Genomic DNA, 24,987 nt, shown 5'->3' with positions numbered 1-24,987 from the left:
GCATTTCAACATGTACATACTATTATAAATAATGAAGTTAGTATGATTAGTGCAGAACTATTATCTATTATAGATATGCATTTAAAGCAGATAACTGGTGTTCATGAAATACCATTTAGATGTATGAATATATATTTCATTGGAGATTGATGGCAATTGCCTACAGTTGCATGCTACACCTATATACAGGGTGATCCAAAAGTCAGTAAACAATTAAAGAATTGGCATTTCAGTGACTTTTTGACGTATGGTAACAAGATTAGCGCAGAAATGCATAGAATTATGTGGGTTGTTCCAAATATGTCCACCAGGTGGTGCTGTACCATGAATGACATTGCGCAAGTGTCTGCCATAAAGGCACTGCAAGAACAACAGCTAAGCAGTTTAGTGAACGTTTGGGAAAGAAAAAGAAAAAAGGTAAGCGGTCATGTTATCATTACCGGATAAAGCACTGTTGGTGAAATGTTATTACCTTAACGCTGAATCTGCAACTGCATCTCTGCGATCTTTTCATCAACTGAAGGGTATGTGACGTGGTAAAGGATCAATGACTGTTGCAGGACTAAAGATGATGATTAAGAAATTTGAGAAAACTGGTTCGTTACAAGGTCGTCCGCGAAGTGGAAGATAATCAACACGTGCTACAACTGCGGCTGCAGTTGCGGAAGACATGGATACTCTAATGGCATCATCATCACATGGAGAAGCAAGCTCTTGTGACGTTTCACGTTGAACTGGCATCCCATATGGGAGTGTGTGGAGAGCACTAAGAGTAGTCCTCTGTAGATATCTGTACAAAATTCAACACCTTTAAGAACTTGGGTGTCCCGATTTTGCAAAGCGGGAAGCATTTGCATGGTTCTTTTAGCGAATTGAAGAACGTGACAACTGGCTGTCAAATGTTTTGTGGACGGATGAAGCCCATTTCACTCTCAGTGGCACCATAAACACGCAATTGCAGAATTTGGGCGACGGAAAACCCTCTAGTTTACAGGGAAACTCCATTGCATCAGTCAAAAGTAACGGTGTGGGGTGGATTCACCTCTTGTTTTGTTATAGGCCATTTTTCTTTCAGGAAATCAGTGGCTCTGGTTTTGAAACTGTCACAGGCCAGCATTATGCTGACCTGTTACAAAACTGCATTATCCCTAGCCAGGGGGAAAGGCAAGCTTTGGATGTTGTGACATTCATGCTGGATGGAGCACCACCTCAAATTGTTTCTCCTGTGAAACAACTGTTACTCTCAACGTTTGGAGATAATCAAGTGAATAAGCTATCACTTTCAGCAAGAATGGCCACACTCCAGACCTGACGCCCTGCGATTTTTGGTTATGGGGCTACCTGAAGTCACAGGTTTACAGAGATCACCGAACGTCATTGGCAATGCTAAAAGACTCTATACGACGCCAAGCTCAATGATACCTCCAGAAATGCTGTTTCATGCTGTCCATAACATCGTTACTCGTCTTCAGGCAGTGCTCGACAGCGAAGGCTGCCACATTGAACTATAATGAGGTACTTTGTGGTGTTGCAGATCAAGCGCCACCCGGTGGACATATTTGGAAATAATTTTGACATTCTTTCGGAAAAAAACCCACATAATTCTATGCATTTCTGTGTTAATCTTGTTACCATACATCAAAAATTCACCAAAATACCAATTCTTTAATTGTTTACTAACTTTTGGAGCCCCCGTATAAAAATGCCTGAAGAACTCATTGATTGCTCCAGAATTATGGCATTCACTACAATTTCATGAATTAGTACAAGTTGTGTGACAGTCTGATAGTACATTTTCTAAAATTCTTACAAAAATAGGCAACAGAGAAGTGTTATTACCAGATAACTTAAAATTATAGAATTGAGATTTGTTACCAAAGAAGATGCTACTAATTTATATCCGCAAGGGATTCGACTATTTTTAAGAAATAGTGATGTAAATACCTATAATACAAATGCTTTAGTTGCAGATGAAACCCATGAAGTGATTTTTACAAGATTTATACCAAGGATATCATTCTGAAGAACAATTAGCAAGTATGTGAAATAAAATTCATAAAATGTCAGTGACTGAAACTGCAGGATTTCCATGCATTTTACCATTATTGAAAGGAAAATTGTACATGATTACTACAAATATATATACGTGGTCGATGGATTGGTAAATGGTGCAATCGGTACTTTAGTATATTTTGAATTTGAGGACGATGAAACAGTTAAACAAGTATGGACGAAATTTCCTGAGTCAAAAATAGCACATAACCTTCAATCTCGTTATAAACAATATGCGAAAGATAAACATTTACCTAGTCAATCCAGACCTATTATAAAACGATCAGCTACGATTCCATTCAAGAACAATAGGAAATTAACATGTAGACATATACAATTTCCTTTAGTATCTGCTTGTGCTTTGACTATACATAAATCTCAAGGAGGGACCTTTGACAAAGTTGTATATAATTATGAAAAAGATCATCAATAGCAACTTGTATATGTGGCGTTATCTCGATTGACCTCATTGCAAGGTTTATATATTACAAATCCCCACGACGATTTCGCATTTGACCAAGGCAAAGCTATTAGTAATATAGAACTTCATGCTGAACTAGATTGCTTGAAAAATAATAAGCTACCGTCTCTACAGGATGAACTGCAAGATTTCATACAAAGTGGTATATCTATATTGTCAATGAATGTACAAAGTTTACGGGCCCATATTCGAGATATCAAAAAATGACACAATCTTACAGCAATCCAAAATATTGATATTAAGCGAAACGTGGTTGGATAATGATGAACATATATTACTTAAACCATTCCAATGTGTGACTAAATTTAAAGGATTGGATGTTCGTAGTGGTGGTGTTGCGATATATCAACGTGAAGGTTCAACTATCATTAGTACACCACATATCCTTGCACAACATAATAGCAGTAATGCAACAGCAGTATCAGATGAAATTGAAGACATTTGTGGATCTTTATGCAAATTCAGTAGTGAATCTATTTTCATCGTTGCCATATACATCACTCCAGGAATGTCATTAGATATAATTCAAAAATTCATGAACAAGAATTTGATGCCGTATTCCATTGAAGGTGCAAAATTATTGGAAGAGCCACTGGATTGTATACCTGTAGTTTTTGCCGGTGATTTCAATCTAGAATTAAATTCTGAGGCTGGAAAGAAGTTTTGTAAATTTATGAAAGATGTCTTCAATTCAGATATTAAGTCAAATACTTTAGTAAATACTACATGTAATAGAATGACAATCGGTGGAGTATTCACTCGGGAATTAAAATCATTTGAGTGTCAAAATTATATATCTTATTTCAGTTATCATAGACCAGTAATTTTAGCATTATTATAATATATTTTATACGAATTATTTCATCGTACACTAGTACAATGAATAATTCCAGTCATTGTATTTCATTGTACTGAAATTATTTTTTCAATAAAATTTTACTGTACCAGTTTCATAATGAGTTCTTGCAGTAAAGACGTTTTTAATGGCTGTCTCTGTGACATTATCACTGACATTATCAGTCTCAGAGTAGAGTGGCAGGAACTCATTATGTACCTGGTACATAATTTTTTTTTTTTTTTTTTTTTTGTTTGGCTGATGCTATATAAGCTTGCTTTCTTGAATCATATGCCTCTACTTATGCTAGAAAATGTAATTTTGCAATCTGCTTGCAGAATGTTTGTTAGATGTGACTTGTCATTAACATATTGATTAATTAAGTATGGACATATAATCATGTGTTTATGGTTCGCTGCTTACACTAATTCCTGGATAAATTTGAGAGTGGACACCTTCTACCTATTGGGATGCCCATTTCTCCAAATGAGAATCTCCCGTGGCTGGAAGATGCCCACTCTCAATTAATTGTGATTAACATTTCCATTAAAATGAAAGCATGCTTCATCACTGATGCAGGTGTTTGAAAAAAATAGGTGGGTTCCTTATCTGCGACAGTATCTGCTTAATGAAATGGAAGCATACTTTATCACTGAAGCAGATATTTGAAAGAATAGGTGGATTCTGTAAATGCAGTTGTCATCATGTACAATTTGTAGGGAAGAAATTTATGTATTTTTAGAACTGTATACATATATACACTTCTAACTAACTGTGAACATTTTGATGAAAGTGGCTCAAAATTTAGTTAAAATAACTGGTGCATTAGGATCTCCTGAACGTTCAGTTATGTTCAGAGGGAGGTGTGCAGTGTTTTCGATATTCTTAAAATTCTCAATGAATGTGCTTTGCTTTGCTGCTAGGGATAGAGTTGATGGAATTAATTATAGTCACTCTATTAATTTTTAATGATAGCAGCATGCATTAATACCAGCTGAGTATTGTATATGAGTGCATTGTATAGACTGATATTCCTACTATCAAATAATTTATCAGAAGAGGGACACACAACAGCAAATAGCACTGGCCAACAAGTTTTTTACCTCCCCTAATATATTAGCTGCTTGCAGCTGATATATTAGGGGAGGTAAAAGTTTTATGCATAGATTTCAAAAATAATTCTTAAAATATCACCATGTCAGTTTCTGCGTATGCAGGTTTTTGTGTTTAGCCTTAACATGTATACATAATTAAATTTATGGAAGTAAATAAGACACTTATCTGTTGTATTACCTGTATTACCATGTACATGCTGTATTACCCCATCACAAATCTGAATTTCCCAGTGGCTAACTGGAAAAATTAAAAGTATGTCTTTTTCTGTTCCTGAGGTTTGGCAAGAACTGTGCAACCACATTGATGATGTCTATTTCTAAATGACAGAGATATCAAGGGTATCGAGAATAAGCAAGTGCAACATCAGATGTCTAAATACATCATCTGCAATAAGGCCCGTTCCACATAATGAAGACTTGCTGATACTGGATCCCTTAGAATCATGGGATAAAGGAAGCAATTATTAGCACAGCAAGGATTCTTGTGTTACAAACTTTTATAGACCATCCACTTCAACAGATATGAACTGCCAACCTGAAAATTATAATGTGACACACTTAATTAAGCAAGAAGAGTCAAATGACTTAGTTTGTGATTTAAACTTTTCTAAAGAGTAAGCAGAACTGATTGGTTCTAGGTTACAACAGTGGAAGTTACTTGAAGCAAGAATTAATATTACAGTATATCAAAAGTGCCACAAAGCATTTTCAAAATATTATATTATGGAAGACTGTGTTTCTGTAAGGATATTAGTGGTCTCCCGTGCAAGAGGCATGCAATACTGTAATGGGCACATAGCCCTCACATACACTGGGTGGTCACTGAATTATGACCACCCCCATGAAAACTGAATGCAACCCGTTGACCACGTGAGGTACAAGAGTGTGTAGTTAGTCGACTCACGTAGCATAGATAAGGTGTCAGTGGATCAGTAGGTAGTAAAATTCTGAGCACGATGGGTAAAAGGAAGGATTTATCGGACTTTGATAAAGGACAGATTGTGGGTGCTCGATGAGCTGGTGCCTCGATTTCCCAAACGGCTGAACTGGTGGGGTGTTCAAGAGCTGCCGTAGTTAAAGTGTACCAGGACTGGCATCAAAATGGTTAAACAACGACCCGATGGCAAAACTGCAAGGGTTAGCGAAAGGTTGATGATAGAGGTGAACGCTGGGTCCGACTACTCGTACAGGTGAACAGGTGCAGCACTGTTGAAGAGTTGACTACCAATACAAAATGGGCCAACCCAGAACAATATCTGACATGACCATGTGTCACCCGCTCGCACGTATGGCCTATACCAGCAGACGACCCCTACAGTATCCTCTCCTAACCAAGGTTTATCAGCGTAAAAGACTCGCCTGGTGCAAAGAGCATGCAAGTTGGACATTAGAAGACTGGAAGAAGGTGTACTGGTCGGATGAGTTACATTATTTACTCCACACCGTGGATGGTCGTGTACGGATTTGGCATCAACAACATGAGGCTCTTGATCCATCATGCATGGTATCAAAAGTGCAGGCCGGTGGAGGCGGTTGTGTGGTGTGGGCAGTGGTGAGCTATAGTGGGCTCGCGAGAGCCCATTGTTAATTTTTTTTTTCAATTTGCAAGCCCATTGTTGAGATTTATTTTACAAATGAAATCCTGAATGCAATTATTGAGTATCCAGAACTGAAACTACAGTGGGGCAAGCGGGACCTCATTCTCAGCATTTTAATGGCACAGTCGATCGGTTATGTATTTTAAAATTGCTTCATTTTTGATTTAAGTACAGTCGAACCTCTGTTTAACGAACTTCTTTAGAGCAATTTGTTTGATTCCCCTTGGTAATTACATTTAAAATAGTTTCCGTTGAAAGAAGAAAATTTACGTGTAACGAACGGATTAGGAGAGACAACTGTGTATGCATTGTTCTCACCTCTGGCCTTTAAGCAATTTAGGTAATTAGAAAGTGCGAATTAAGGGTGAAAGGGATTACCGTTTCACAATGTTAGTGATGTCCGTAAAACCTATGCAGTCACATACCGAGAAGTCGCGCCAGTCAATATACTTTCCATAACCAGTCAGAGGATTAAGAAGATTCTCGAAATGGATTATAGCCTCTGGTTAACCTGTGTTGTGGTTCCCCTTTACTCTGACAAACGGACATATGTTTTTCGGAGAAGTGAGTGATCCATGCCTTCCAGTAAATTTCTCTTGTCTGTGTTTACATGGTCACAGTAGCTGAATATCCGTGTGATTCCAACATTTTGCACCGTATTCAAAGAACTAGTGACAGTAGCAACGTAGAGTGGGGGATTGAGGCAACTAAGATATTATATAAACTTTATGAAGATGAAATGTTGGCAGATTTTGAAACTTTGTTGAGCCTTTCACTGCGTAGAAAATGTTCTAAAATATAATGACATACAGGCAATAATTAAAAAAAAAAAAAAAACCGTATCACCAATCTCCAAAAAACTAGCGCAAATTAAGGATGATTGCTAAAGAACTTGATGTGGAAACTGTAAAGATCGATCGTGTGTTCGGGCCACGATGGGCAGCTTGTAGCTTGCGGATGTCAATTGTAGGTTGGAGGAATTATCCTGCTTTGTGCAAACATTTTGAATCAGAAGTTAAATATTCCGGATTATTAAATCAACTTTTAAATTTGGAATTTCTTAACCATTTAGCACTAATGGTTGACATCCTGCAAGAGCTCTCTTACCTTTCAGAAGCTTTACAGAATCACCATGGTAAAAGCAGATAAATTAATTCTTCGAACTATCAATGCTATTGCTAATTTGAAAAATTCTGAAGGAAAGTATGAAGAAAATTGAGAGCATGTTGTGGTGGAAAGAATTTGAAGGAATCAAAATTGAAAGTAAAAAAATTACATCGTGACAAGTTATTAAATGCATTGTTTTATCCTTAAAGGATAACTCATTAATGGAACAGGGTGATTTTAAATTAAATAAAGAAAATAACGATACCATTGAAAGAAATTTTAAACATATGCTACCCGAAATCGTGAATTTGAATGAACTTTCATCTCGGTGGCAAGACAGTGAAAACAGAATAAGAAATTTAAGTTTTCTGATAAAATATGAAATAAAAATTAATGATTTTAGAGATTTTGTCGAAGACAGTTTATCTTTAAAATTGAGTGAAATTACCTTTTCAATTAAGAAAGCCAGAAATATCTTTGAAGCCATTAGCAGTGCTGAAGCTGAGCGAGCTTTCAGCGTAGTGAATGAATGAATAATGTTGACAATTAAACATGTTGAAATGGAAAACTATTGCTTCAATTTGATCTGGATCATTACGTCAAATCATTCCTCTGTACTCATCGCTCAGCTATTGAGCAAAGCAAAAGATCGACAACAAATATTAATAAAGAAGTAAATCGACAATTTTTAGAATAAATTTTTCTTGAATATTTGTGAAATAATTTTTTTTCAAGTAATCTGTGATTTTTTTTTTTTTTTTTTTTTTTGTGTGTACTTTTTCTAGAAAGTTTGTTTTTTTTATCTAATATTTGTTTTTATATTGTGGAATGCTTTGTGATAGTTTTTATGTTATTTGTGACATGGGAAATATTTCATGTTATTTTTTATTCACAATATTAAAATTTTATCATGAAAAAAATATATCCATTATATTTCCCTAGTTGTTAAAAAAAAGTTGCGCATGTGCCAAGCATGCGCAGTAGATGGTTTATGCGAAACGTTCTTCGCGTTTCTTTTAGGCATTTTGATTTGTATATATCGATTACGAAATAAAAGAGCTTTTTTATTATAAATATTTTATTGATCATTCACAGATTTTCATAATTTCTGGAAGACAAGATACAATGGATTTATGATAACTAAAGTAAGAGATGTATACTTGCGAGTGCAACATATCTCTGTAAAATAGCACCGATTGATATACCGATCTTGTAGGTGAATCTTGTGTATGTCGCAACTGTTAGATTGCGACATACGCAACTATTAGGGGAACCTAACAATGGAGTGTAACGAAAATGCAAGACGAAAAAAAGCAATTGTTGACAAATATTTGTATTGTTGAAATCATACTTACTGCATTAGTAACTTCAGGAAGCATGATTGTGACGTCATACTATTCAAAAATTCTAAAAAGTTAGAACTCCAGACACCATCGTATCCAGTTATCATCGTAAGGCGGTGCATGACGACCAGGTTTAAGTTTTTTTTTTTTTTAGATAGACCTAGGAACATTTTACACATTCACTTATACACACGGTTAAGGGGGTAATAAGCCACATCCGTTCCCCCCTAAATTCGCCCGACTCGAGATATCATACCGGTCACGAAAAATGCATCACGCGCTATAATCACAGTACTAGTAGTGTGAGCGTGGGAAGCGCCTCTAGTGGAAGCCGCGGATGACGTCACTTCCGTGACCGATCAAATTTACTTGGTAGAAGTCGGAAAAACTGCAAGCCCATTGTTAAAATATTCACAGCTCACCACTGGGTGTGGGGCATGTTTCACTGGCAGGAACTTGGACTCCTGGTGCATGTGGAACAACGTATCAGTCGTCTCTGCTATTGTCAACTGCTTGCTGACTGTGTACACCCCGCTGTGTTACACTTTTTCCCGAATGGCAATGGTGTCTTCCAAGATGACAGTGCTCTGAAGCATCGGACACTTGTGTAGGAATGGTTTGAGGAACACATTTCTGACTTCTGGCATATCGATTGGCCTCCGAACTCTCCCGATATCAATCCCACAGAGCACTTGTGGGATACTATGGAAAGGCATATCAGGCGTCTGATTACACCAATCACCTCCATACCTGCATTGCTGACCGCATTACACATAGCTTGGTTGGCCATACCTCCCGAACGTTTCTGACATCTTGTTGAATCAGTGCCATGTCAGATAGCTGCTGTACTGAGGGCAAAAGGAGGATCTACAAAGTATTAGGTAGGTGGTCATAATTCAGTGATCACTCAGTATATAGTACAAACATATAATTACCATCCTCCTCACACCAGATGAAAAAGACCTAAGTTTGAATCCTGTCAATGGCACATTAGTTTTTATGGGCTCTTTTCAAAACATGGCTTAGTTAGTTGGCCTCAGGCAAGTGTAGTGGCGCCTCCATAGCCAGGTGGGAAGGAGCAGCAGTGTGTAGCATACGCTTCTTGATTAGACCGGGGTTCGACCCCTTCACCACCAAATACGTAGGATGCGGAAAGGTCAGGGAATGACCACCGCATATCCCGGAGCAATATGGCCTTAGTTGCTAATGCTCCTAAAAACCAAATAACAAACAAACAGCAAGTGTAGCACAGTTTTCTCTTCTGTACAGGTAGTTTTTTTGTCCAGCAAACATGCAAATTCACCATAGAACACAAGTAACTTATAGACATAATATATACAGCTCAGTATGTTGTAGCTCATTGATGTGCCCAAAACTCTGCAACAACAACAGTAGGCACAAATATGGTGCTGTATCTTCTATCTCTCAGCTTCTCTCTTCCTAAGGGGGCATGAACATTAACAATAGCAACAACACGATTTTTATGACTAAAGTAACCTGTTATAAATTATAACGCTGTTCAGTTTATTAATGAAGATCCATAAATATAAAAATTTGCCTCACGAACTCCTTTTGTGTGAAGTGTATGCCCTCACATCAGTTCATCATGTTTAGTGCAATTGAAAATTTAAAAATCAGGATATTGAATATTATCCTCTCAAATATATCAGCCTAATTTAGTAAGAGATTATAACCAGATGTGAAATGAAATTTAAAAGAGAAGACATGACCCAGGGTGCAATCAAGTTGAAAAAGCTAATACAATTCATCTTCCACATCTTTGATAATTTGTGGGTAGGTGAACATTAAGAATGTCAAGAATTTTGATGGAACTGTTGAGCGACTATAGAGGCATATACATGTAATTTGATACAGGCATACCTCGGTTAACGTTACCTCTGATAACGAAGCTTCGATATAACGAAGTCGGCAATTTCAAGCCCCATTTAACATAAAAAAAAAATTATTCCAGTTTAATCACCTGAAATCTAAACAAACTGAAGAAATTACGGAAACCTTTGGGGCTTCTCGTGGTTGGTTCGAGAAATTTAAAAAACCGGCCAGGATTCATAGTGTAAAATTAACAGGAGAAGCTGCAAATAAGTTTCCAGAAAAACTAAAGGAAATAATTGAACGTGAAAATTTTCCATATTTGGTGTTCAATGTTGACGAAAGCGGTTTGTTCTGGAAACGGCTACCAACAAAAAGCTTCATTTCTATTGAAGAAAAATCAGCTGCTGGGTTCAAAGCAGCCAAAGACCGTTTAACGTTACTCTTTGGATCAAATGCCTCTGGCAATTATAAATTAAAATTGTTATTAGTTTACCATTCAGAAAATCCGACGGAGGTAACATAAAAATGAATTTACCTGTAATATGGAAAGCAAATAGAAAAGCGTGGGTTACCAAGGAGTTATTTACTGATTGGTTTGTTAACCACTTTTGTCCTGAAGTAAAACGGTATTGTCAAAAAAAAAACAACTTTGAAGAAAAAGCTCTTTTGTTGTTAGACAATGCTCCTGTACATCCTACTGATCTTAACACGTTGGACACATGCATTCCTGTCAAAGTTGTGTTTCTTCCAGCAAACACAACTTCCCTGATTCAACCATTGGATCAGGGAGTAATAGCATCATTTAAAGCTTATTATCTGCGTCGAACATTAAGCAGTTTAACTGAACTAGAGGATAAAGAGGAAATGACAGTTAAAACTTTTTGGAAAAACTACACCATTAAAAACGCAATTGAAAACATTGATAGTTCTTGGAAAGAAGTCACTAAGAAATGCTTAAATGGAGTTTGGCGCAAAATATGGCAAAATAAGTTTGGCCCAGAAGTTGTACTAGAAGAAGAAAATAACATCCAAGAAATTAGAAATGAAGTTATCCAGATGGCTCAATCAATAGGTTTCGAAAATGTCGATGAAGAGGATGTTAGAAATTTATTGAATGCAGAAGATGATGTTTTTTTTAGTGGAAGATTTAGAAAACCTTGTTAGCAACGAAGACAAAGTTAATGAAGACGAAGTTAAAGAAGTTCCTGCCGAAAAAGTGTTAACAACCAAAGATTTAAAAAAAGGTACTTAAATGACATTGAAAACGTTTTAAATTTTTTTAGTGAAAATGATCCTGATTTAGGAAGAAGTGTTATTGTTAAGCGATCAGTGTTAAATGCAATAACTCCGTATAGGCAATTGCTAAATGAAAGAGAAAAAGAGCATAAACAACAACTTTAGACTCGTATTTTAAAATGTGATTTCACTTTGTATGTAAGTTGACTGTTTATTTAATAAAACTTTTCTTTGTTCGGAAAAAAAGCTTTTCATTTTCTTTACGTAGGAACGTATCCCTATTCTGGCCATAGTATTTTTACCTCTGAAAACGAAGTTTCGCTTAACGAAGTAATTTCGTAGAACGCATCCTATTCGTTATTCGAGGTATGCCTGTAGTTTGCTTTAAATATAACAAATTACGTTGTTTTATAGTAATCAGGGTAAGCTATTGCAACAAAGTTTAAAAAAATTAGGCAGATAGGCTGAGAAATGATAGTTGAAGTTTAACATTGACAAATGCAAGGTACTGCATATGGATAGGTAGTGGAAAAGATCTAGGAGTAAATGTGCAATCAGATATAAAGTTCTCTGAGCAATACAGACAGGCTGCCAGGACAGCCTGTCTGTCAATGATATATAGGAATTTTGCTAGCAAGGATAAGGAGGTGATTATCCCATTGCACAAGCCAGTAGTCAGGCCACACCTTGAGTACTGCATACAGGTCTGGAAGCCTCATTTTAGGAAAGATACAGATTTGCTGAAATCTGTGCAGAGAAGGACAATGAGATTGGTGAAGGGAATGAAAGGGTTTAAAAAAAAATTTGCAGAATTGAAACCTTACCAAGAAAGGTTTCGTCGTTGTTTGTTTATTTGGTTTTTAGGAGCATTAGCATCTAAGGCCATATTGCTCCGGGGATATGCGGTGGTCATTCCCTGACCTTTCCGCATCCTCCGTATTTGGTGGTCACGGGCTCGAACACCAGTCTAATCAAGAAGCGTGTGCTACGCACTGCTGCTCCTGCCCACCTGGCTATGGAGGTGGCCTGAAAGGGTTCAATTCTGAAAATTGCAGCATCTAGAACAAAGAGGTGCTCTTACCAAGAAAGGCTTAAGTTCTACAAATTGCAATGTCTGGGTACCAGGCATCTGCGATGATCTGATTGAATTGTATAAGGCCTTGAATGGCTTGAGTAGGCTCAGTGCTGATGGGATTCTTCTTTTTGTTCAGATTACAAACCTGAGGGGGCATGAAATCAAATTGAGGAAAGACAGCTATAGAATACATGTATGGAAATTGCTTTTAGCCAGTAGGTAGTTGATTGCTGGAACAAACTTCCATCTGTCGTTGTGGAAGTTGATAGCCTAAATAAATTCAAGGAAGAAGTGGACTAACTTTTGGAGTGAATGGATGGGTGAAATGGGCAGGGTTTTTTTTTTTTGCAGATGCTGTATAATTACTTAACTTTAATTAACTTACTTTAATTACTTAACAAATACAGATCACTCTTGAAAAAAAGCAGTGAATTAGGGTTGAATTTGAAAGTGTCTGAAATTCTGCTCAGACATGATAGGAGGGAGTATATGATGAGAGCCTTGTCGATCAATTCGGCCCTGGAAAGATTGTGCAAGGCTCAAGGGGTAGAATTTTTTTCAGCCTGGTCTGTACTTGTTAACAGGAGAGACTGCTTCTACAGAGATGGGATACACTTAAATAGAAAGGGTGCAAGAATATTTGCTGATGCTATCGAGGCACTGTTAGGTGGGTTGGAAAACTGCTAGCTTGTGAGGATACAAGGACTAATAGATTAAGAGTAGCCACTGGCAGAGGTGAAAGTGATTCTTCACTGCTTCTATTGGAATGAGCAGCAGCCTGGAAAACAAGATGCAGGGTATTTCAGAGACTGCTGGGAGTCATTGTGGTACAAGTAAACACATGGGCTATGTTAGGGTAGCTAAGAATAGGAACAGGCGCATGTATACTTGCGTATACACCAATGCTAAGAGTTTGGTAAATAAATTTGATGAATTTGAGGTATTGCTCAAAACATCAAAGGCAGATATTGTTGGGCTATCAGAGATGTATCACAGATATAAGGAACGCAGAACTGAAATTTGGGGAGTACAATGTGTATAGGAAGGATAGACAGGATAGTAAGGGAGGAGGGGTTATGCTATTAGTTAAGAAACACATAAATTCCAAGGAAGTGAAGCCAGTCGACACCGCTGGACAGTGCAGTGTCAAGTCAGTTTGGTGTGACATAAGCATTGGGAGATCAAAATTGGGCATAAGAGTGTGTTATAGGCCTAATGACCGATGAGTATAATAAGAAACTGTACAGGGAAATAGATTGGGCCAGTAAATTAGAGAGTCTTATAATGGGGGATTTTAATTTCCCAGATATTGACTGTAATTTGGGGGCTGGTCACTCACACACTAGCAAGGCTTTTGTGGATTTATTGGATGATTGTTTTCTACATCAGTATGCTCGGGAGGCAACTAGAGGGAGTAATACTCTTGATCTGATTACCAGTAGTGATTCTTCATGCATTAAGAATCTGCAGATAAAGGAACCATTAGGTGGCAGTGATCACAGTGTGCTGAAGTGGGATTTACTCAAAGAGGTAACTACCATCAGGGGTAAAGGGAAGGGTTTTTGCTTTCGTAAAGGCGACTACGGTGATCTGAGACAGTATTTAAATTCTATATGGTGGGGCCAACTGATGATGTTACATCAACAGAAAATTCAAAATGGGAAGCATTCAAAGAATTTATCTTGGAAGATACTAAGCTTTACATACCAACTATTACATACCAACTAAGAAATATTGTTCAAGGTTTAGGCCTAAATGGATGTCAGATGAACTAATGAGACATATGGCAGAAAAGAAAAATGCATCGGATACATATAAATTAATGGGTGACATTGAAGCCTATCATAGATATAAGCTGGTCTGTAACCAAGTCAAAAAGGAGATTAGGCAGACAAAGGCAGATTATGAGAAATCCTTGGCAATGGATGCAAAGAAAAACAGTGAAGAGTTCTTTACGTATGTAAACTCTAGAAGGAAAGGGATGAATCAGATTGGTCCACTGGATATTGATGGTTCAACCGTTGATGATTCTGCTCAGGTGGCTAACAAACTAAATGAGTGTTTTGCATCTACATTTACACATAAGGAATTATTCATGGAGGGAAATGCCAGAGGTGAGTTAAACTCTGGCACTGAGCTAGATGATTTTGTAATAATTGAGAGGAAAGTGGAGGAGAAATTGTTGAAGATAAACATAAAAAAAGGCACCCGGGGTGGATGGGATCTATCCAGTTATATTAAAGGAGCAGGAAAGCAACTAAGCAAACCCTTAGCCATAATTATGAGAGCGTCCTTGGACTCAGGGGAGGTTCCCATGGACTGGAGATGTGCAAATGTGACCCCAATTCACAAAGCAGGTTCAAAGGGCGATAAAAGTAATTATAGACCTGTTAGTTTAACTCCTGTTCCAGGAAAATTAATGGAGGCACTGGTTAAAGAAGTACTGCAGGATCATCTAGACAAGACTTCAATTATAGCTTGGACACAGCATGGTTTTGTTAAGGGAAAGTTTTGCTTGACAAATTTGATTGGATACTTTGATGTGGTCACAAAGGAACTGGATGCAGGGAATAACTTTGATATCATATATTTGGATCTTAGAAAGACTTTTGATTTTGTTGCACATGGAAGAAGACTGCTGAAAAAATTGGAGCAGTGTGGCATTGGAGGCAAATTGTTGCTATGGATAAAGGGATGGTTGAGTGGGAGAAGACAGAGAGTGGTAATCAATGGACACTGCTCATCGTGTACTAATGTTATTAGTGGAGTCTCTCAGGGTTCAGTGTTGGGTACATTGTTGTTTTTTGTATATATAAATGATATTGATGATGGTATATCAAGCTTAATATTAAGTTTTCAGACAATATGAAGGTTTGCAGGGTTGTGAAGGATGCTAATGACAGTATGCTGCTGCAACAGGATTTAGAAAAATTCAGAAGATGGGCTGAGAGGTGGCAAATGAAGTTTAACATTGACAAATGTAAAGTACTACATATGGGAAGCAGTAACACCAGAGTAACGTATCAACTCTGTGGTACTACACTGACAGTGGTTGAGAGCGAAAAGGACCTGGGGGTAATTGTGCAGGCAGATATGAAGTTTTTTGAGCAATGCAGACAGTCTGCAAGAGTAGCTCATGGTGTCTTGTCAATGATATACAGGAATTTTCTAGCATGATTGAGAAGGTGATTATCCCCTTGTATAAGGCAATGGTCAGGTCACACCTTGAGTACTGTATACAGGTCTGGAGGCCTCATTTTAAGAAGGATGGAGAGCTGTTGGAACGAGTACAGAGAACAGAGAAGGGCAACAAGATTAGTGAATGGAACAAAGGTTTGCTCTTATGAAGAAAGGCTTAAGTTTTGCAAATTACAGTGTCTGGAGACTAGGTATCTGCGAGGTGATCTGAACAAGGTGTATAAAGCCTTGAATGGTTTGAGCATGCTAAATGCTGACAGGATTCCTCCTGTTGCTCAGAATAATCACTTGAGAGGGAATAAATTCAAATTGAGGAAAGACAGATGTAGGATAGATGTGTGGAAGTTTGCCTTTAGCCAGTGGGTAGTTGGTTGGTGGAGCAGACTTCATCCTTTGTTGTGGAAGTTGATAACCTAAATAAGTTTAAGGCTGAGCTGGACAGGTATTTGGAACGAACGGAGGGGTGAAATGGGAACGTTTTTTTTTTTTTTTTTTTGGCTGATGCTGCATAAGCTTGCTTTCTTGCATCATATGCCTCTACTAATGTTAATGAGCTTGCTTTCTTATATTTATATGCCTATGCTAATGCATCTGGAAACTAGACACCTGCAAAGTGATCTGATTGGGGTGTTTAAGGCTTTTAATGGATTGCACAAGCTCAGTGCTGATGGCATCCTTGCTCAGAGTCCACATGTGAGGCGTAAATTCAAATTGAGGAAGGATAATTGTGGGATAAATGTGTGGAGGCTTGCCTTTTAGGCAGTGGGTGGTTGATTGTTGGGACCAACTTCCATCTATTGTTGTGGAAGTGATTAGTTTGAATAAATTTATGGAAGAACTAGACTAATTATATGAGGGGATAGACAGGTGCTTTGGGAAGTTTTTTTTTTTTTTTTTTGGCTGATGCTTTTTAAGCTTACTTTCTTGTATCATATTCTACTGCTAATAATAATTTAATGAACTAAGTTAAATCTGTGTTTAAACTGCATCCTAAATTCTGTTGCCATATAAATTTCAGTTAATTTAATAAATTATTCCAAATTACTATGAAACTATAATTCAGTGCATTGTACATTTATTTAGAACTGGTTATTCTTGCATTTTTCACCATACCTTTCAACTAATTTAAAAACATCTAATTTAGTTAAGACCTGTGCATGATAACCTCACAGGGAATGTGATGTGTAATGCATTTGTGACTAATCTCCATGCATGAATAGTTTCTGTTAAAATGCAGATAATGATAATGTTTTAGTATCTGATATTATAACATACAGTATTTTGTTTTTAATTTTTTTCAGCTTTCAGTTTCATCATTCTTGCTTACACAGTAAACCACCCTACCATTATTGGACAGCTTGAAATAATACACATTTCTTAATGCACTGGCGGAATACATGCTTTCTTACAGTATATGCCAATTCCCATTAATGTCTCTCTAAGTACTGGACATGGTATTGCAAAGTTGTAGACAAACATTGACTGAAATTATGAAATTACTTAGAAATATTAATCCTGCAAATTCTGAAAAGTCTTAGATTACATTAGCAGACATACTGCCTGCAAATCTAATCTAATGGTTGCAGCCAGCAGTCAGACAGCATGGTAAAAAGGTGATATAGTCTTGGAATCTGACTGACTATAACTTGATTCAAATTTCTTTGTAATGCTAATCCTTCCCACCATCGTTTTCCATGCTTATTTTTGGGGTAAACAATTCACCTGTATTACAGTACCCTATCTGTTTTTGCTTAAAATGAGTAAAAAATAGTTTCTTTTTACTCACTTTTTAAAATTGGTAGCACTCAATCCTTAGATATATTAAAAAAAAAAAATCTTTTAATGAAATAATCTTTCATAGCGAGTTGCCCTGCTATTATTGCCCTAAACCAGAAGGTTAATTTGCTGTTTATATAAAAGATTATCAAGAAGAACAAGTTAGTTGTCCTAACTTCAATTATCTTCAATAAAGCCAAATAAATTTGGTTATTTTATAAAATTTGAACATTTAACTTCATGTAATACAGGGCAGCTCACATTGTACAACTGTTTTGCTTGAATATTACCAGTAGAGATCATCTGCTATATGATGGACTAGTAAGCCTTAAGACACTGTTGTAGCAGTGTCTGTTCTTTAGAATTTGAAATAATTAAATGCACATGGCATAATACTTTAAGAGTTTAGTATATATATAATATTGGTGTTTAGATACACCATAGACACTCTTAAAAAAACTACAAAGTAGTTGTTGTGGGCATCATTTGCTCTTTCTCATATTGTGCTCTGCCTTCACGACGAGTTGCCATGATACTGCACTACCTCAAATGAGTAACGCTTCACTAATAGAGAATCAGTGGGTGGGCCTATCATCTAAACACCAATATTATATAGATACTAAACTCTTAAAGTATTATGCCATGTGCATTTAATTATTTCAAATATTATCTTATACACCTTTTGGCATCTCTCATATTGTGCGATTAACTTCACAACTGAGTCGTCATGTCTGCAATACTAGGGTACCTGCCCACCCACTGATGATAGGCCAATAGCCTTGAAACATGTCTGGGTGGTGGTACTCACTGAGAATAAGTAACAATAGTCTTCTCTATTAGTGAAGCGTTACTTATTTGAGGTAGTGCAGTATCATGGCAACTCGTCGTGAAGGCAGAGCACAATATGAGAAAGAGAAAATGATGCCCAGAACAACTACTTTGTAGTTTTTTTAAGAGTGTCTATGGTGTATCTAAACACCAATATTATATAGTTCTTTAGAATAAATGGCAGATTAACCCTTCCTATTTGTTTGAAGTAGTGCAATACTAGTGCAACTTGTGGGAAAGTTTGTTTTGTTTACAGTAATTCAGTATCAGTTCAACTCATTTTGAAGGCAAAGTTTTTTTTTTTTTTTTTTTTTTCTGCTGTGAGATTAAAATGACTCCTGCATTTCATACATAATTTCATAGTTACCAGTGGCAAACTATCATACTACTAGGTTTACTATTGTGGGAGGGGTACCTGAAGAGGCAGGCTGGATAGCTGGTTTGGGATGGTTGTTAATGATCATATGGGAATCATTGAACAATCTGGCATGGAGGGCCCAGAATTTATAGTTTTGCTTCTCTAATTAACTGTGTTTTGAAGGCAAGCATTAATCAGGATTGAGAGTTTTCAGTCATCTATAATCTTGAGTTCAATGCTGATTTGCAATTTTTGTTTTAAAAATGAAGGTTATTTGTTTGTTGACAGTGAAGTCCTGATGTGTATTAATTATATCTGTAAATATTACAGCCACATTTAGTACACATCAAGAAATTAGGGAAGGAACTAATGGTAACTGTGAGGGATGAAGATGAAATTAGCACAGGGATACCTTCTAAAATAAAGCTTTTTGAGGCCATCAGCTAAAAGCTAAACATTTAAGATTTTTTGTCTTCTGTACTGTAATGCCGCTGAACAAAGCTAGTTTCAAAATCTAGCATCAAAATTAACCTTAAGTTAGTAGTTTATAAAGGAACTATCCAGTCTGAAATTTTAGATTATTTTTCATTCACTTTTAATCATGTTTTTTTTTTATTTCTCTCTATACATTAAAAAAGTTTTCCTCCTAGTGATATTTATTTGAGCCAATGGAAGAAGAGGACGTGGTCATGTTTGAGTCACATGGCCATGCCCGGCATCATTTGTTGTTCCATTGTAATATTAGCTGTGAAGGGACAAATATATAGTTTGTATATTTGTAAATAGTTTAGTATTTTGTAAATACTTTAAATATTTGTATAGTTTGTAAATATTTTAGTTAAATATTTTAGTCCTGCTCTTTTGGATGCAACAATATTCCTCATGCATTATGGAACCTGAAACAAAAGGCCTTTTCCTAAGTGACCTATGTAAATGCAGGTAAATAATTATATAGTGATATTTATTCGACTTTGAGAATGCTGCGTGGTTATGTTAACCAATGGGAGAAGAGGGATGCGAGTCATGTGCTACAAGTGGGCAGGGCAATTACATCACTACAAATGTACAGGTAAATAATTACATAGGTCATTTTCTGATTAGATATTGATCAGTGCATCTCGATAGGTGTGTCTTTTATATAGAAAAGATTTGACTTACTTGTCATACCTCTACATTTTACATAGAAAAGCTTGTGCGGGCGTTGGCGAGCAAAGCGAGCAGGGGTGAAGCCCTCTAGTACTCATTATTATGGAAAATTAAAATAAATATTTACATACTTTTATGATTACATTACTTGTAAATTTGAAGCATATGTTTTCCTGCCTTCTCCCATTAGTAGACCCCTCTCAGTAATGGACATCACAGAGTGCACCACTGGTGTCATTTATTAGGAGGTTTCACTGTATTAAATTACAAGCATTCATAAAGTAAATTTTGATATTTATAAGTCTTTGTGTTTTATGACTATTCGTCAAAAAAACTTGAGGCCTTTGTCATAAAACTGATCATGTATAAAGTTATTTTAGATGTTATTGGCTATAAGGTTTGATTACTGAATATTATCTGTTTATTTGAAATAGGGGATTTAGTGTGGTAGACCTAGTGCAACATTCCAAAACACATCAGTATTATGCATTAAAGCGAATTCTTTGTCATAGCAAGGATGATGAAAGGATTGCAATGCAGGAAGTGGAATATTATCGTGCCTTTAGCCATCCTAACATAATCGAGTGCACAGATGCTGCCTTAGTAGATAGAAATGATATGGGGCGTTCTAGTTCAAGTGAAGTTAGAATTCTTCTACCTTATTATAAGGTATTTTTAATGTGTTTTTATACATTTTATATCCTTTAATTATTTTTTTAGTTATACAGTGTCTGCTGAAATTAGTATAGTAATTTTATATTTCTGTGTTTTCTAAAGTAATGATTTTTTTTCATTTTTTCAGATTAACAGATTTTTTGCCAGTTACATGTACATTGGATTCTGGTTATTTGGGTCACTGGTTAATTGAGGCAGCTGTTTATTTGGGGAAAATCTTAAAAAACAGAACCCAATCAAGAAAATAACCAGGGTTTACTTCGCTTAATTGGAACAACGTGCCTTTTAATCGGAGCAGGAGACAGCAGCACTGGAGATTACCCTACGATTGTCTCCGACCATACTACGTGGTTCGGTTGGATTTCTAGATGTCACAACCATAAAACAATTAGCAGTCACCTGTTTATTGGGCTTTTCTGTTAGTGCAATCTATCATAAACGGATAGTAAGCTCGATCTTATTGAATTTGTGATAATACTGACAGCTGGAATTCTGTAGGTTATTATGATAGAAGATTATGAAAAAATTAATTTTCATAATCTTCTCTTCATTCCTATTTTTAAAGCTTCATAACTTGTTACTCCATTCTCGCTTATGCATATTGTGTTACTTGCAATTTGTGTGCGCCGTGTTCTTTGTTATTGATTGCTTATCTTTTTACTGTTTAAATTTTAACCCCCACCCACAAATGTCAGTGAACAGAAATGTCAACTAGTTAGTATGTATGTATTAATTATTCAAGTATGTATGTATTAATTATTCTGATTATCACGTATCATTTAATTTTTTAATTGGTAAGGTAATAAAGGGTAAATTTGGGCTTAATATATCTTTACTTATATACCCTGTGGATAATATTCCTCCTATTTTCGCTAATTAGAATTGCTGTTTAATAGAATTAAAATTCAATTCACAAACACGATCACAATGACCAGCGCTTACTATACATCGTATAGTGAACGGTATTTACTGTGGTGAGTCCATCGTAACGTGATTTGATTGTACAGTGAACCAATTGTAAAGTGGGGATCCCTTGTATTTTTAACTATTTATGTGAAACTTCAGATAATTGGGGCAGCCACTTAATCGGGCCAAAATGCACTAGTCCCGATGTGTCCCAAATAACCAGAATCGACTGTATAGCATCAAATGGTGTCCAAGTGATGTGACATGATGTGTATATGTGGTTATTCTTAATCAGTCAGTAAACAAGTGCTTTAAAAGTAAAGCACTTGTTTACTGTTTAAAAGTAAAGGCACACAAAATTAATAACTGCTTGATATTGGCACACTGAACTCTGCGCTATTTGCAGCAGTGGTTTTTGTTTATTGTGAACCATCTACTGTAAAGATTTGGTATGTGGTTTTATTTGTTCTTTGCTTGTGTTGAGGTTAGTTTATATACACAGAATAAACGTTTGGTAAAATTTTAAGGCTTGTTCTGATTTTACAGCTAATCCCAAAAGTTAAGTGTTTGTTTTTAGCTATGCATTCCAGATATTTACCTTTCAACTATTATTTATTTTTAGATAGACATTAAAGAAATTGATTTTCAATATTCCAAAAATTCCAGTACGTGGGATACACTCTACCAAATATTGGCAGTAACGAATGTGTTAAAAAGTGAAAAGTAAAATTTCTGTCACGGAGAGGTGTAAACAATTCAACATTATTTCTCAAATTGGGGAAATGTATTTTCAACCATCTACCAGGCATATTGGTTGTAAATGACTCCCCTCCCCCCCAACACACAACAAAACTTTAATAAAAAGTTTAATATATCTATTGTATTTAAGTCAGCAAATTTTAATATTCCTCCAGTATGGTTTTAACTTTCAATCTGTATCATTAATTGTACTAAAATTGCAATTTTTTAAAAAAATTGGGTATCTCATTACAGGGCAGAGAAAGTCCACCACATACCCAATATTCTTAATGAATTGCTAGAATAGCATTAGAGGTGCAACAAGCATATGCTAAGTGTTTGCACCTCTTTGGGTTTAAATTTGTTTTCATCTTTTTTTTTTTTTTTTTGAAGTGAGGTAGATTCATGGTAGTTTACAGATTTCTGTGTAATAATTAACATTTTACATTGTAATAATTAGTTTGCAGTAATAATTTATTGTTTTCTTACTGTTAGTAGGATTTTAACAAAATATTATATAGCAAAGATTCTTAATTTCAAGTTGATACTAATTAAAGTTTATAAATGAATGAATTAACCAATAAATAATTTTGCTAGAATGGTTATAAGGTCAACTACATATCAAAAGCCGACCGGGCTAGCCAGGTGGGTAAAGTGCCTGCCTGGCAACCCAAAGGTCACGGGTTCGAATCCCGCCTCAGGTTTGGATCAGAGTAAAATGCAAAAACTTTGGGAGGCGCATTATGGCTACAGAAGCTGATGCACCAACAACTAACAAAAAAAAAAAAAAGAAAAAAAAGTATATCAAAGAAACATGTTATGACAATATGGATTTCAAAAACAGTTCTTCTAGTAGTGTTTTTTTTTTTTTTTTCTTTATTTGTGCACAGTGGAAAGTGATTATGGTTGCAAAGTTTTTTTCTGTTGGACACTAGTTTTTTATACCAGAGTGTCAATAGATAATATTTCTTGAAGTTTTTTTATCAGATAAAATACACATCCAATAAGGTATTCAAAATACTTTTATTTGATTTTGCAACTAACGTAAAATGAATGCAGAGCTTGTTTCTGTATCAGTTGTGATGCTGGTGCCTCCATAGCCAGGTGGGCAGGAGCCGCAGTGCGTAGCACACGCTTCTTGATTAGACCAGGGTTCGAGCCCGTGACCACCAAATACGGAGGATGTGGAAAGGTCAGGGAATGACCACCGCATATCCCCGGAGCAATATGGCCTTAGTTGCTAATGTTCCTAAAAACCAAATAACAATGACAACAGTTGTGATGCTGAAGTTCTTCACAGAAATTGCATTTATTACTTTTAGATCAGTGAATTCTTGAATGAAATGAAAATCTAGCTTGTGTACAACTAAAAAAACTGTTGTAAACATGAAACAAATAAATAACAATGAAAACTATCTACTTTTGAAACATGAAGGTTTCTCATTTGCAGTAAACCAAAAGGCTTTAATACTTGCTTTAGTAAACTCTATATAAGTGTTGCAATTTCAAACAGTCAGTATCTTCTTTTCCAGCTCAATTATAAAATTCCACTTTACTAACTGTTATACTGATTGGCATTTCATACATGATCCTGCAATTCTGCTTGCAGGATCATATATGAATTATTTTAAAATAATGTAACAATTATGATATAATTATAAGTATTTTTCACCGACCGTATGTTGAAATGAGAAAAATAAAACAAAAGCCAAAATTTTGATAACTTTATAATTAAACTTACAATAAACTACTATTTACAGTGGATATAAAACAAATAAAACATCATAAAATACAATAAAATATACCAGGTTAAAAGCAATAAAATATCTAAAGCTTTCGATGGCTTCGCCTTCTTTCTCAACAGTATGCTTTTTTACTTTACAGTGCAACTTTAAATGCCCGCAGGTTCACGGCACATATCACGTGATTCGATGGCACGTGCACTGTTCTCGTTCGTGTTGGAACCAGAAGTGGCTTGGGAGCACGTCAGGTGGAATCGTTCATCCCCTCTAAGGATCACTGCCTCAAAGAGGGGATGAATACGCATACCCCTGTCTCTATTAATATTGTTCTCAATGGAACTAATACACAAGCTCTCGAGCCACTTGCGGTCCCAAAATCTATGCGCCCGGTCAATGATAACTGCTTCGTCTGGGGAGATATGGTGCTGCTTTAAAATGTAACAATTATTTTAAAATTAATATAATTTTAAAATAATTTAAAAATTGAAAATGAAAATTTTTAAAAATATATTTAAACATTTAAAATTAGTAAAGATAACACAAATGTTTCTTTTGTCTGTGTATATTTTTATAAATATATCTGCCTGTTATACCACACTAAAGTATTTTTTACTTTTTGTAACTTTTATAATTTATTTAAATTAATTTTTTTTAAAAATCATTTACTGTTGTATGGAAAGGCACTGAATTATGACTGCCCCTACGAAACTGAATGCGACCCATTGGCCACATGAGATACGAGAGTGGGCAGTTAGTCGACCTATGTAGCATAGATAAGGTGTTGGTGGTTCAGTATGTAGTAAAATTTCGAGCATGATGGACAAAAGGAAGCATTTATTGGATTTTGATAAAGGACAGATTGTGGGTGCTCAATGAGCTGGTGCCTCGATTTCCCAAACGGCTGAACTGGTGGGGTGTTCGAGAGCCACTATAGTTAAAGTGTAC

General features: G+C 36.0%; 1 protein-coding gene across 1 annotated transcript in view; it reads left to right on the top strand.

Moving 5' to 3' along the window:
- The window catches only part of LOC150079603 (serine/threonine-protein kinase 16), a 112,872-nt gene that overhangs the window by 19,295 nt on the left and 68,590 nt on the right, over window positions 1-24,987 (top strand). Inside the window, exon 3 of the mRNA XM_090383134.1 lies at window positions 20,416-20,650. Coding sequence (XP_090239260.1) covers window positions 20,416-20,650 — 235 coding nt within the window. The remainder of the gene's footprint in view (window positions 1-20,415; window positions 20,651-24,987) is intronic.

This window comes from Mastigoproctus giganteus, chromosome 10 (genome assembly GCF_048544385.1).
Source record: "Mastigoproctus giganteus isolate SK-2022 chromosome 10, ASM4854438v1, whole genome shotgun sequence".
In the NCBI taxonomy this organism is placed as follows: Eukaryota; Metazoa; Arthropoda; class Arachnida; order Uropygi; family Thelyphonidae; genus Mastigoproctus; species Mastigoproctus giganteus.
This window is presented reverse-complemented; position numbering and strand designations above follow the sequence as displayed.